General features: G+C 35.5%; 1 protein-coding gene across 1 annotated transcript in view; it reads left to right on the top strand.

The window, feature by feature from the left end:
* Positions 1-2,592: 2,592 nt before the first annotated feature.
* Positions 2,593-15,503, top strand: part of LOC125504731 (nuclear pore complex protein Nup88-like) — a 26,275-nt gene continuing 13,364 nt past the window's right edge. The window contains exons 1-2 of the mRNA XM_048667136.1: positions 2,593-2,686; positions 7,479-7,701. Coding sequence (XP_048523093.1) covers positions 2,593-2,686; positions 7,479-7,701 — 317 coding nt within the window. The remainder of the gene's footprint in view (positions 2,687-7,478; positions 7,702-15,503) is intronic.

The following is a 15,503-nucleotide window of genomic DNA, read 5'->3' on the forward strand; positions in this document are numbered from 1 at the left end:
ATTATTGTTGATTTTCATTTGTTACCGGCTGATTGCGCGACGCTGTTTCACTTTGTCGCGCTGCAATTGTTTCTCGCCGATTTCTAATTGTTTCTCTACGATTTCCAATTGTTCCGTTAATGATTCGGTTTTAAGTTCAAGTGTTTTCGATTCAAGCAGTACTCGATTTGTTTGCGCGACGCTGAATGATTGTTTTGATTGTGTGAGTCGAGTTGCGTTCGAATGGGTTTGTTTGATTAATATTGGCGAAAACTCGTGCCTCAAAGTTACTAAATGTTCAGTTGTTTCTTTGGCAAAGGAAAATCTGCTTTTTGCTTCCGCCTAATAAAAGCCATCATAAAAATAATGGAATATAATGATTAAATATCGGTTGCTTGACGATAAAAAGTTTGAAACGGAAATTCGGAGCATTATCCCCATTCAAGACATATTAAGAATTTTTCCGCAGTTTCTCTGGCAGCCGATTAATATTCGGCCCAAATGGCTCATAAAAACGGTGATTTACGGGCGCCGCTGTTGCCGATATTTTGCATTAAATACATTAAAATTAGCTTCAACTCCGCCATGGAGCCACAGGCGTAGAATCTACAATAACATGAAGTTCAATACCGTAAAACGAAAATATGTATTTTATTTTTATTCATATTGGTTAGGGCGTTTTTACGGAAAAATGTTCCTTAGTCCTTTATTAACATTCTCTAAGGTTTTCAAAACCATTGATTCTTTTAGGAACAAAATATTCTTACTGTACAGAGTGTTCGAATTATGCAACTGTACTTTAGTGCTGCAATGTGAGTTTTTTTTAAGCCAACTTGTTTTTATTTTTTCAATTTTTGTTTCTTCACTCAATGAAGAACGTAGTATATTATAAAAGATTCATTCACATGCAAAAGATCCTGGCAAATTCAGCTTTTGGTGGTATTTCAGGACATTGGGAAACAATTATAGCTAAAATGAAACTGCCATACGTGGCTTTAACACCTCTGAAGATGCAAGCAACTCATACTGACGAAACGTCAGGAAGAATCTTTTTACACGTCGACCTAAAAGCACGAAAAACTCGCCAGTTTTGAGCACTTGGCAAAGACCAACTTTTTCTTATGAATAAAGTGTTTAAGAAAATCTGATAAATTTGATGATTTAAAAAATGTTTCCCAAAAGTGCCTCTATTGAATTTAAACAATAGTTTTAAAAAGAAACTAGAAAATTGTCTTAGTTTGCATTTTGAGCTCCGTCATTATAATATGGCCAATTAAAGTAAAGAGTTTACTTGATTGTTAACGAAGAAAGTGTAAAATTTGCATTTGAGAAAAATTGGATTCACTCAATTGAGTTCGATTAAAATGATAGTATATTGTTTTTAAAACTCTCTTTTTATGATAAATTAAACCAAATTTGGTGTACATTTCAACTGAAATGGTCTAATTTTGCAATCAAGCCGGACTTGGTAATTATGCCAGAGTTAAAATAAATCGCCAAAACTTGAGTATCTTCCAAAAATGTACAATTTTTGTCTTCTGAATCTGAACAAATGGATTATTAGGAAAATAGGCCATACATTGAGTTTCATGCAAATGAACTAAGCAATCGTGAAATTGACAAAATAAGTAATTTGCACCAAAAGTGCACATCATTTCCCCAACAAAACCATTTGGACTCAAACAGACTTTAGAAAATAGACTTAAGTTTTATGATGATTTTGACTATAAAATTAGCTAACATTTCTTATTGGTGGTGAATGGCTGGGATACGCCACTGGGAGGTAAGACGTTTCAGTTTGTAGTTTTTATAGTCGGAATCGTCGTTCGGCCGGAAAATTGAATGATTTTCCAAATTGGCCCGTTCAAACACAGATTCGAAAGCGCGGAGCGGTTTTTCTTATTTCGAATTAATGGGGGATTTCCCCGCGGTTTGTATAATGCCTCTTCAATTCCCGTTATTGTTTCAATTATAGGAAATCCAACCCTCCGAAGGAAATCGCCTCTTTTTATAATAAAACCCTCATCATCATCTGACGAATTATGGATCTGTATGTGTATCATAGTTCAAAAGAATCTTATTTCTGCTGCCACTGAAAGCCGTCTACTTGCGGTTCATATTCGACAAAAATTAGATTATCCCAGCTGTTGAGGCCCCGTTTAATTGTACCATAAACTCAATTCAATAATGTGCAGCACTCAAATATAACACGCATTGCAAATGAGCCATACAAGAGAAAAATTGGGACCCGAACCTTTGTGTGCCGAGAAGTGGCCACATTATTACCCAGAACTGTTAATTATGTCATTATTATTAACATACAAGAGGTAAGAAAGGCATAAGTGGACCTCGGCGCACTACATGCGGGTTCATTTTGCAGACTGAAACGCCTAATTAGTAATTAACGGAAACTGAAAGGGCCACCTGTGAACTGTTATCGTCTTTGACTTTATCCAATGCAGACGAGAAACGTGACTTGATTGTCCCTGCTATGCAGTTCGGGGCGCAACCTTAGACAAATAAATCAGCAAAATTGTAAGGCATTTGCCAGAACGTAAATTGACGATTTTTCAAGCGGAAAATCGGCCCATGGATAGACAAAGAGTGATCAAGATGAGTTCCAATGTGTTATTTATTGTCGTCTATGGAAAAGTGCAGGTGCTCTTGGATTTTATGAATATCAAGGAATTTCATCAAGTTTGTGCCAGTATGTATGTGTTTCCAACTGTGGAAGCTTGATTGAAACTGAAATGTTTGAAGCTTGAAAACAGCAGAAGAAGTAAATGCAGGAAGATGCCGGCTTTCGGCTTAAAGCGTTTTTAAACGACTGATATATTTTTTTTTATATATAGAGTCAGGCCTCGCATGAAATTTATCATTTTGCAATGAAGGATTTTTTCAAAAAACCCTCCAACCGCGTTAAACTAAGAAAGAGGTTCGACATTCGATTTTTGTTCGAAAAATGCCAATTCTCTCATTTTGTTTGTTGCAAAAAAGTGGCGTTATGTTTGGAACGCTGATAGCCGATTCTTTTTGTGGGGAAACTGTCACTATTTACTAACTGCACTTTCCTATGGCGACTGATTTTTTTTACCTCATCGAGTCGTGCAAAGACGAAAGCTTTTTCTCTAATAGTTCGTGAAATATGACCAAAAAACCGGCGCAATTTCTTAGCGGATAAACCAATTTTTCTCAAACCGCGTAAATAAAAAACACACCTTGAAATTTGTCTTTTTGTGTGAAAACTGCAAATATTTCTAATGGCAATTTAGTGGTGAATAAATGGGCGCGATAGCTCAATTTGTCCCAAAGGTATAAGCGAAAAAGTGGTCATATTTGAAACGATGGAATATCTTGTTCGTTTTTGAGTAATATAACAAAATTTGCTCTTTGTTAGAGAAAAACACGTTAAAAATTCGCCTTTTGTGTGAAAACTTTCAACGTTTCCCAAGTGATGTTTCACTTGATGAATGGGTTATTTAATTTTCAGTGCCGTTCAGATATGCGGAAGAAATCAACACGCACAAAATATAGGCTGTGATATCAAGATCATGAAGTTTAAACGAAATTTCCTGTCAAACAGTGCAAGGCAAAGCAAAAAAATCTGAAAGCTTTAAAGTAGCAGAGAGACCTGCATGAAATTCAATCGAAAATAGCTTAGGAAGAATTTAAAAACAGCTGGCGCTGAAGTCAAATTGGGAGTTAAATTTTGAATGCTTTGAAAATTGTGTACAATAATGTAGATAAACTATTAGGAACTTTTTTTGGAGCAATTAAAGTTGAAATAGAATGATTTTGGTGTTTAATTGAGCAAAAAATCGATGGTTCAATTTTGCGAAAATTGGGTATGAACATTCAACAATCTTTTTGTCGATCGAGAATGTATCTGGCTTGAAAACAAGTTTGTTTACGACTCTCCTGACTCAAACATTTAGGCAATTTAGAACCTTCAACGGCATTGTCCATTGAAACTCCCAGAACTCGAAGTTCCATCGTGGAACCATAGCCACGATCCGTGAACTATAACTGTAGACATTAGCTCGAAGAAGGACTTCCTCAGGATACGGATTTGCAAACGTCGCTCTATTAGCCCGCTCGGGTTTTCAGCAGAAATGAAATATCGCCTCAATTCCCGTCCTGCCGTCTTTTGTTGAAATCTTGAGGTGACATGCAGGAAGCAATTATTACTAGAGTTCTATTCGAATTTTCGCATCAGGATGGTTATCTGGAAGTTATCCCATTCAGGAATATCTCAAGATTATCGTCGTCGCGTCCTGCTAAGCGGAGTTATGGCTAATTTTAATGTTTTCCATTGTGCTCCGCAGTGAATTATTACTCGGTAATGCAGTCACCAGTTTGTAATTTTGAAAATGCCATTTAGCTCATATTTCTTAAATGCTTCCCAGTGGCATGTCCCGAAGCATTTGCGAATTCTCGAAATACAGCAGCGAATTTCTTCGCATACTATCTATAATCGGCAATTACCAGAGCAGGTCCTACTTTAATCTTTCGAACGGTTTTTTTAATGCGAAAAATGGCTTGCGGGCGCGTACAGTTAAATTTTCTTGGATGGATTTTTTAATATAATAATTTCGATAATTTATACTGCGTTTCCTCGGTCGCGAGTCGGTTCGTTCGATTTAAATTAGCAATTTTTCGCTATAAAGGGGATTAAATCGCTATTTTTTATGCACCGATATTAAAAGGAGCACGGGTTTTTCCCTTAATTGGGATATTTATCAATTTTTGCAATAAATAAGTTCGGTTTTCTTAGATTTTTCCATCGCGTAAAATGAGCCCCTAATGCCTCCGGTGATTAATATGAAAGGAAATAATTATGGCGAATGAATAAAAAATGGATTCAAATTTATCAAAGTACATCAAGCCGATTAATTACCATCAAGCATAAGTTTTATGCCACATTATTGAATTCAACAGTTTTCCATTGTCAGATAAATGCAAGAATGGCCGTTCTTTTCCGTATAAATACTTTAAGAAAAGCCCAAAGAACTTGCAGAAAAATACATATCGATAGAAGACTTAGAAATTAGTGCTCGGAATTTTTTTAAATTTGAAATTCGAATACTCGTTTAGTGGTTTATTCGAATAGTCGAATATCTAAACGAATATTCGAATACTCGAATAATCCAATGTTCGAATATTCGAGTATTCTAATAGTCGAAGTGAAAGGGTAAATTTTGTATGTATTTTATTATTAAAAAATGTCTGTTCTATGAGTTTTGATTTTCAGTCATCATAAGAAAGTGTTCAAGAATTTTTTAAAATTGTAACTTGTTTTTGCGGATTTTCAAGCAGATCGGCACATTTATTTACATAAGAGCTTTGGAAAGCATAGCAGATTTGGAAAATCACTTTTGAATCACGTCTGTAGAACAAAGTCTGCTTTAAGTTGAAACGTTTCAACTTTCAGCTTAATTATCAGATAATTCTCAGCAATTTTTTAAAATAGGGTCTTGTTTTCGAGAGGGTTTTTGCAGGCCGGATTTTAGCATTAATTTCTTCTGCAACCTGCGAACTGAGAAAGTCAATTTTTTCCAATTTTATAAACTGGCATTTGATTGATGAGGTGGTTTTTGCAGGCTGAAGTTTGGCATTTATTTGTTCCAAAGCTAACAAACTAAAAACGTTGCATTTATGTGTAATTTGTAGGGCCAAAACTGTTCTACTGGTACCAAAACTTTTTATTTTCATAATTCGGACATTTTCAAGAATTTTTAAGTTGGCAGAGGCTTTTGCGGATATTTAATCAAGTCGTAGTTTCACATTTGTTTACACAAAAACTTGCAAATTAAAAAAATATTGTTTGCATCACATTTGTAGGGCAGAGTCTGCTCTATAAGTGAAAAACGTTTGAATTGTCAGTCATAATCAAGCAATTTTCAAGAATTTTTCAAAATCTGTATCTTGTGAAGTGAGAACGTCAACTATGGATGCATTTTGTAGGCAAAATTCCTTCTGTGGGTGAACAAAATTCCAATTTTCAATCACACTTAGGACATTTGTGATAATTTTGTAAAATTGCGTTTACGACAGAAACTAAAGAACTGAGAAAGTCGCTTTTGTATAAATTTGGGAGGGCAAAGCTTGTTCTACAAGTGCCAAAAGTTTTTTTTTATTATAAGTCATCATAATGCAATATTCAAGAATTTTTTAGTTGCAATTGGTTTTTGCGGATATTTCAGGAGGCAGTAGTTAAAAATGTATTAACTGATGAACTTGCGAAGCTACAGACTCACCATTGTATAAATTTGATAAGACAAGGTGTGTTCTGTAAGTGGAAAATATTTTCAACTTTGAATAAGCCTCAAGAAAATGTCATCAATTTTTTTAGAAATTTGCTTCAATTTTGCGCTTCTCTTCTATGCAAGTCGCAGTTTATTCAATTGTTTCCTGAGAAAAATTCCCAGTCAAGGTTGGGATTCAGTTTTCGGTCAATTTTGTAGGAAATACTCCGTTTTATAAGTGGCACAAGTTTCTATTTTCAGTCTATTTCCCATTTTTTTTCAAATTTGGTATCTATTTTCTCGCAAATTCTATGAGTGAAAAACGTTTTGACATTGCCTGATCCTCAGGGAATTTTAAATGAATTTGGTTAGAACGTTGCTTGCATTTTGTGCTGTACTCATGCTGGGCGCAGTTTACAAGTTTTTTCACAGTTACTTACAGTTATTTCTTCAGAAACCACTCAAGTTAAGGACTGACTTTTGTATGAATTTTGTAGCAGTTTTATAATTGACAAAATGTCGATTTCCAGGCATCTTCAGGCTATTTTAAATTTGCGTTTGAATTTTGTGGTTGCTTATATTCATCTTTGTTTTTAATGAGCTTAGTGCAATGGAATTTAAGAGGATTAAAGGAGAAACTTAAACAGATTTTAAGTTTATTTCATCCAAGCTGGGTAAAGTCTAGTCACTGCCACTGTTCAGATTAATCAGCACAAAGCCATTTTTATATGAAAATCCATTCCGCCTAATATAATCGGCAAATGTCAGCCGATTCACCGATCCAAAAATACCAAAAATAAAAGATCTTTAACGATACGTGGTTTTATTGCATCATTCCGCATAGGTTTATCGGAAACATGAAAATGTCAGTGCATTTCACTTTTCCAGCAGTTCGAAACCACTACATGACATTTTGGTTTAAATTCAATCTCTTCGGTTCCATAGTTTATAACCGCATGCTTTCTCAGCCCTCAAACCGGCTCAAACTATCCATTATTTCACCCTTTTCGATAACCCTTCGACAGATGCGGCACGCGCCACTATACCTGTTGAAACTTGCTCCCTTCTAAGCGATGGTCATTCGCACCCCGGGGAACTCGTGACCTCAACCCTTCCCGAAACTGACCCATTTCTTAAGTGGAAAAAAACACTCGCCCCTCTTTTTCGTGGGAACTTGAGGAAGTCGAAGCGATTTTCATCCGGACGGAGAGTGTAAAGAATATTGATTGGATAATTCTGCATTTTACTTATTAGTCAAGTCCTCAGCGGATTTTTTTGCCATTCACGTTGAGTTTTTTAATTTGCAGAAATTGCTGACGCTTCATCCACCTCTATTCTCCCCCGATTCACTAACGGTCAATGAAAGTGGGACATTATTAGCCTTGGCTGGACCAAATGGTGTTCTAGTGGTGCAGTTGCCTCCCAGGTGTCCTCCTTATGGAGCCTTCGAAAGCAACAAGGAGCTAATCTATTGCAGGTAAGCATGCTTTGGACCACAGCGGACATTTCCGATTCACCCTAAAATATTCACCAAATAGAACCGAACGTCCGTAACAAATCCAGGCCACTCTCGTTTGGTCTTTGCCGATAAAAATTCGGCGACCATTTTAAATTAAAAATTAACCGAGCTCGTGTTTGAGCAGCCCGTCGAAAATCGGAATTTTATCGCGTTTTTTCTGATATTTATTGTATTTGTTCTTCGTCTAATGGTTATGGAAAATGGGTTGTGTCCGCTCCGATATTACGAGAAAACGCCATTAAATTTGTATTTGTGAGTTGTGGCAAGGGTCGCGATGTAAATCATCAGATACCGATCTCATTGCTCGGTTTTTTTTGATGATGTTTTCTGGTCACTTCCGAATGTTTTACTTTTAAAATTGTATAATCTGAGATTTGTGTTTTTGCTAAAATTTCATCTGATCATATTGGTTAGTCCATCTGGAGATTGATCTATTTAGAACGAAAGGCTGCATGTTATTACGCAAATTCAGTCCCAAAATGACTGAATTGTTGAGCATATAGATAAAAACTGAATTTATTTCCAATGAGAGTAACATTAAAGCAAATATGTAGTCGATGTCAGAGTAAAACCGTGCTACTAATTTATAAACCATTACGGTTAAATTATTTATGTATTTTTCCCATAAACCCTTCTGCTAAGTCAACTTTTAAGGATTATTAAGAGTGATTTAATTAAAGAAGATTAAATCAAGGTGTCGTCCGCACTGTCGCGAGAGGAAAACTAACTTTTATTTATCGCTATGCCGTGTTCAAACTTTACCATTAACATTTCAACTCTTATTTTAAGGACAGGGAGCATTTTTATTGTGGCACAGTGGAAAATTCTGAAACAATAATGATTTGGGCACAAATATTGAACAGTTTTCCAGGGGCAGTTCAAATTTAAACGTAAATTCTCTTAACGCATCTTCATCATATGAATTGCGTTTGATCGCAAAAACAACTTGTACATAATTGGAAACAGATTTATTTGTACTTAATATTTCTGGTAGGGTATGAAGATGCATTTATGATTCTCTTATGGAAAACGCAGCTTTTTTTAGTGCACTGAGTATTGTCTGAAGGTTTGCGTCAGAAAAGCAACGACACTAAGAATTATTTATTATAAATATCCAGGGTGTTTGGAGGGTTGTTGTTGTAAATGTATATGAAATATTTTCTAAGACGATTCTCGATTTTAAAATTATATAAAAAGTTTCTCTAAACATACATTAAAGGAGGACTTTAGGCAGGAAGAACTCCGAAGATGCTTCTTTCGCAATATGTTGTAAACAGCTAAACCCCAAACTTTCTCACGTTACTCCAAACGTTCGGACGTATTTCGAAAAGAAAATGTTAATTCAGACACAGTGAATTGTGTTTGTGTTTTTTTATTTAACAATATTTCCTAAACCGTTAAACAATTAATTTTATAACTTTCGTCCAAACATCAGGAAATATTTAGAAAAAAATATATCAGCTGGAATTTTAGCTCTTTTCTGAACACACTGCATAGCCCGTAATAGCGACACATCAAATTGGGTGTAAGTTTGTATGGATTGCATTAGGATTGAACCGGAAATTTCTCATTAGAAAAAAGTTGACATCGGCGAATTGTTTAATTTTTTCACGAAATTAAGTGTAAACCGGCAAGTTATTATCGAAATTAAACCGGTATTTTAAGGCGTTATCCCAAAAGCCGCAACACATAAATTGACAAAGTGAACCGAACGTTGGAGGTGCGAATCGGAGGGTGAACTTCGGTAAACTCAGGTAATACAGGGCGCTATATAGATAGATTAATTAATGAATAAATAATCAGGTGTTGATTATAAGATACACAGTCGGGGAGGTTTTCGGTATTTTCCCTTGTTTTCCCTCAGGTTCATTATGAATAAGCCACCGAGAATTGACAGGTTACTTTAGGACTTATTCGGGTAACTGGTTTGTCCAGGATTAATAAGTTTTGGCGAGTTTACAACCAGCGGCGAATTTTGTACGTGCAAAGAATATGTTTTGAGAACTGCATGTGAAGAACGTAATTTTACTGTTTCAAAGCTCAAGCTTTAGCTGGCAATTTGAAAGTAATGCTAAATTTTGCAAAAAAAGTTTGGTGTGAAAATAATCTACAAGAGATTTATGATATTTTTTCCTTCCTGTATTTTTTAACTAAATTTATTTTTCCTTTTCGCCTTTACTTCCCAAATAAACAGCACGACAAAATAAGCGTTACACAGCCAAATTTGTCTCAACTTTGGTAGTGGATAAATCCTGATCGCTTAGAGCGATTCGCTTTCTGTTTTAAGCGTTATCAAGCCGCATCAAGCATTTGTTTTTTTGTCAAGTGTTTTAATAAAAGCTACGCATTTCAGATCAATTTTCTACAGGGTTGCAAATAAAAAATTGCAAAATTTTTCAAAGTTTGGCATGCTTCTAGTTGCACGAAAAAGTGTATTTTTTGGTTCCCGATACCATAAGTTTAGAGATAAACCAAACATCTCAGAACGGTTTTTGATTTTTTTGGCCATCACTTCTATTTACAGGGTGATCTGAAAAAATCAACTTTTGGTCTTGCAACAATAACTTTTCTGCTCTTGGTCCGAGTTTCACGATCTAGAGCGCAGTTTGAAGCTCTTCATAGATAATTTTCGATAGAGAGAAGAGAAAATCGATATAAGGGGTTGTGCAAAATTATCCTTCTTTCTCATAGTTGTAATTTCCATCGTTTTCACCTCTTTCATCTAACGTAGTTTCTTTCCAAACTGTATTCACTTTCAGCCATCTCATTATCCAAGTTACTGCCGTTTTGTGTTTTTTCTTCAATTATGCCACTTGAATTATTTTTTGCGCTGCTATAGTCATCGTGTTTCAATTAATTGTTTAAAGCAACATTATCACAGTATTTTTGTATATTATCTCTTTTAATTATTTGAATTATTGGTTTTACCTTCCGTAAGGACTTTGTTAAAAATGGTCTCGCTTCTTGAACTCTGATTCGTTCTAAAAAAGTCACTTTCTCGGTGTTACTAAAAATAAACTATCAAAAAAATTAAAACTTTTAATAATAGTCGCTATATTCATTGTAACTTCTATGCAAGGCAAACAAATGTAAATAATTTCTTTATGTCCTGAGCCTGATTGTTTCGTTTCCACCGCATTACAGTGTAAATTTCGAACTTAATATGGAACAAAAGTCGAACTGGGATATCTTAGCGCTATAAGCGTTTCGACTTATTTATGAAAATCTACGTACAAACATGCAAAACAGGAGTTCCAGAAATGGCCATTAAGACAAGACATAACTTTGGACTGTAGATATAAAGCCAGCGTTTAAATCCAGTGGCAAATACCCGCGGCCACGATTCTTTTCGCCCATTAAAACAATATAATAATCCTAATAATGGCTCTTTAGTTAAGCCCTACACCGAACTTGAACAGTTTCGACTTGCCGGATTCCGTTATGCATATTCAAAGGGATAAGTTTGTGACGGTGCTCACCCTAGATAGTGTTTTTGTTTAGTTTTCTTATTGTTCCGTTTTACATATTCTGCTCTCTAATTGACTTGGCTGGAAATTGTTACTGCAATATTAAATTTCTTCCAGCTCCATCAATATCTTGATTATTTTCATTGCACACTGTGTGTGTGTATCCTCTTCAGCTACACTTCAGGAACGTAGTGATATAATCTGTTTTTGTCATACATTTACGTCGAATGTCTCACATGAAGGATTAGCGAGTCTTACGGCATACTACCTAAAAATTGATATTCAAGTCCATTTCTCCATTTCCAGCACATATGCAGAAAAAAGGTTTCCAAGGGATAATTAAGAATATAGGGAAAGCTGAACCTCTGGCCGTTCAAGCCCTTTGAAAAATGCCCGAATTTATCACGTTTAATTTGTATACTAATGTGTGTGCACGTGAGCGCTTTTTTAATTGCCGATATGTGCGGGGGATGAGGTTGCTCGAAAGGGGATGGGGTCAGGATACACGGTTTTGCTTTATATGGTGTATTTGTAATATTGTTAGAGGGTGGTAACTGAAAGAATTAATATGGAATGGGTTTGGGCGCTTCGTTAAATATTCCGGATAGGATGAAGCAATTAAGAAAACTTCACTTAATTCCTCGGTATATTTCCATTGCACTAAGCTCATTAAATCCCTAAAAGCAAAGATGAATATTTTCCAAGCGACTTAATCACACCACCCCAAAGAGCGTTTGCATGTTAAGGACGTTGTAAATAAATGCCTTTTAACGAAGGCTGGATGCATTTAATCAAAAAAACGGGAAACAGATCAACGCATAATGGAAAAATCAATGTCTACTGATACCATTTTCAAATACATTTTTGGCTTTCAGCCCTGTTTGGTTTTTTAAATTGGTATTTAAAAAACCGCTTTTATCTAATATATTAATTTCAACAAAACATTTATAAAAATGATTAATTTGTTAAATATGTATTTGTAATAAATGTTTGTTTGAGAAATTAACTAGTACTTCCATCTATGGATGTGCATGAATAAAATGTAAACAAAGTGGCAGTTATTGTAATGTTTTTTAGGGGAGCAAAATCGGAACAATTAAAAGCGCATTCGGAAGCTTCTCAAAAATTGTCTGAAGATGGCTGAAAATCGAAATTTTTTCCACAAATGGAATGCACTTTGCCCCGCCAAAATAAATACCAAACTTACGCCAGGATAAGCAACTACAAAATTCAACGACATTCAATGACTGGAAATCTACATTTTGTCAATTATAAAACGGCTACAAACTTAATTCAAAAGTCAGTCCCTAATTTGAGTGGTTTCTGAGAAAATAACTGTAAATAACTGTGAAAAAACTTGTAAACTGCCCCTGGCATGAGCACAGCACAAAATGCAAGCAACGTTCTAATAAAAATCGTTGAAAATTTCCTGAGGATCAGGCAATGTCGAAACGTTTTTCACTCATAGAACACATCTGGTCCTAAAGCAACTTCAAAATCAAAGAATTGAAACATTTTTCTCAAAAACCTTTTGCAACTTTGAGAAATTCTTTGAGATTCTTGAGAATATTGCATCATGATGACTTTAAATCAAAACTTCATACAAAAGCGACTCTCTCAGTTCTTTAGTTTCTGATTAAAGAAATGTCAAATTGCGGCCTGCTAAAACACGGTCGTAAAGTAAACGCAATTTTACAAAATTATCAAAATTTTTTTAAGCGTGATTGAAAATTGGAAGTTTGTTCACATATAGAAGGGATTTTCCCTACAAAATGCATCCATAGTTGACTTTCTCAGTCTCACTCTACAAGTTACAGAGAAAATAAATGCTAAAAACCACCACGAAAACCAGACGTAATTTTGAAAAATTCCTGAAAATTGCCTGATTATGACTGGGAATTGAAACGTTTTCCACTTATAGAGCGGACTTTGTCCTACAAATGTGTTGCAAAAACTATTTTTTTAATTTGCAAATTCTTGTGCAAATAAATGCAACGACTTGATTAAATAGCCCCAAAAATCTTACAACTTTAAAAATTCTTGAAAATGTCCGAATGAACAGTTTTGACCCTAAAAATTACACACAAAAGCAAAATTTTGCAAAATTGTCAAAAATTTCCTGATTATTTCTGAAAATCGAAATTTTGTTCGCTTAGAAAACGGTTTTCGTTATACAAAATACACCCGAAATTGACTCTCTCGCTTCGCAAGTTACGGAGCGAATACATACTAAACTGCGTCCTGCAAAAGCCACCTCGAAAAAAAAATTAAAATTGTGTGACAATTTTTCAAAAGCGAAACGTTTGTTTCTTATGGGACTTTCCGCAGCAAAATACATACAAAAACGACTCACTTCGTGAGTTACTTAGTATGCTGATAAATGCGATACTCCGGCCTGTAAAGTCACCTCGCAATCCAAACGAAATTTTCGAAAATCCTCAAAAATTGCTTGATCAGGTGGAAATTAATACTAAACTCGTGAAAAACCACCACGAAAACCAGAAGCAAGATTGAAAATGTTTTGAAAAATGCTTGATGATGTCTGAAATTTTTCTTCTATGTAGAGCAAAATTTGCTTTACAAATGCGTACATAAAAGTGATTTCCTAAAGCAGAAATTTCCAGAGCAATTAATTGTGCAAATCGACTGAATAACTTGATGAAATTTTAAAAAATTGTCTGAATTTTCTCTTCTAAACTTGTTTTTGGTAGTTATTAACACAAGCGGCATCGATGTTGGATAAAGTCCTCCCTGTATATTTCCGATTAATCGCAAAATAAACGATTGGGCTCGGGCCAGTTAAAGTAACGTACTAATAATTAAATACCCATTGCCTGGTTGTCATCAAACATATTTCTTTCCAAATGGTTCGTACATCTTTTGTCACTGTGTAAAATATTCAGTTAGACTCCATCACGTTTGGCGATCGTAAAACGAATGCGAATCGCAAATGGCTTTGCGACATGCAAGTATTTCTCAAGCATTCTTTGCTCTGAACAGTGGTGAATTGAGCAAACTGGTTTAAAACAGCCACTAAAAGTGACCCCATTTGGTTCTTCATTCAGGAGAGTTGATCTCGTTTTTACAGCTTAGCTAGTTTTGTTTGTTCTTACTGTGCTTAATTGCTTAAGAAAATAATATAAATGTTGCACAATTGAACAGTGTATGATTGCCATTTGTTTAAAACGCAGGGAATACGGAAAGTGGATTGAGTCCTGTCCTGTCGCGAAACAGCATACATCATCTCTTTCCCGTGGCGCTTAAGCCATCAACTATCGTAAGATATTGAAGAAGAAACTTAAGACTTACGTTCTAGGGCAGGTATATCGTTTGAGTACGTATATCACATTTCCCATGGGATGAAATGCGACTTTCGGGCTATTTCTCTGGAATAGTTTTAGTGAATAATCATGTTTTTGGATGAACTGGAACGTGAACCGGAATCTTATGACCAAAACTCTTCGTGCAGACCCCAAAACTGCCAGCTGTTGTTTTTATTGACAGTTGCCTCGGCCCACTTCTAAATGAGCTTCGACTTTTTGCCGCTGCTCCTAAAACTCGTTTTTGTTTTTTTTTCATATTTTTCAACGACGAGACCCAAATAAAATATTCATCCCTTTAAACAACTACCGCCCGAAAAGTAAGATTTATCGACGGAGGTAGCGGTCAGCTACATCGGAAAACAAAAGGGTTGTTTTTAGAATTAGAGGGTGGTTTTTTACGACTCCGGAAACGGCCGGGGGATGAGGGTTGCGGCCGCAAAGGCTTTCTTTTGTTTTTGCCGGTAGTGTATCGATGATTTAATGGGGAGAATGGAGAAATGACGGCTAATTCTGAGGGGTGAGTTTTTGTATGGATTTTCAAGAGGGCTGAATTCGGATGTTGCCCAGTGGTTTCGTCGAATTTATCTCAATGCAAAAGTATTGCCAGTCAATTTAATCCGCAATCTAGTGTTTTGGGTTAGTTTTTCCACGTGTTGCGTTGAAAAACTCTTGACCCAAACTAACGGAAAAATAATGGTGCTCGACTGAAACGCGACAGGAAAATATTATTAGATAAGGCATTATCCTAAACAAGCTTGTAAAAGATATAGCATGCGACACCTTGCCGGATATCTGAAACTTCCAAAGTGCAATTAGGTACAACGGGTCTCGCTGCGATAAATTACGGCATATTTCTATACCAGCGTAAAGTTTAAATAACGTCACCGTAATGTATTCCGAACTTGTGCAATATAACACTTCGTATAATGTAGACAGTTTGGAAAATTTCGCCACTAATTTGTAAATTTCA

This window comes from Dendroctonus ponderosae, unplaced genomic scaffold (genome assembly GCF_020466585.1).
Source record: "Dendroctonus ponderosae isolate FM_Combo_2020 unplaced genomic scaffold, Dpon_F_20191213v2 Dpon_F_20191213_58, whole genome shotgun sequence".
Taxonomy (NCBI): Eukaryota; Metazoa; Arthropoda; class Insecta; order Coleoptera; family Curculionidae; genus Dendroctonus; species Dendroctonus ponderosae.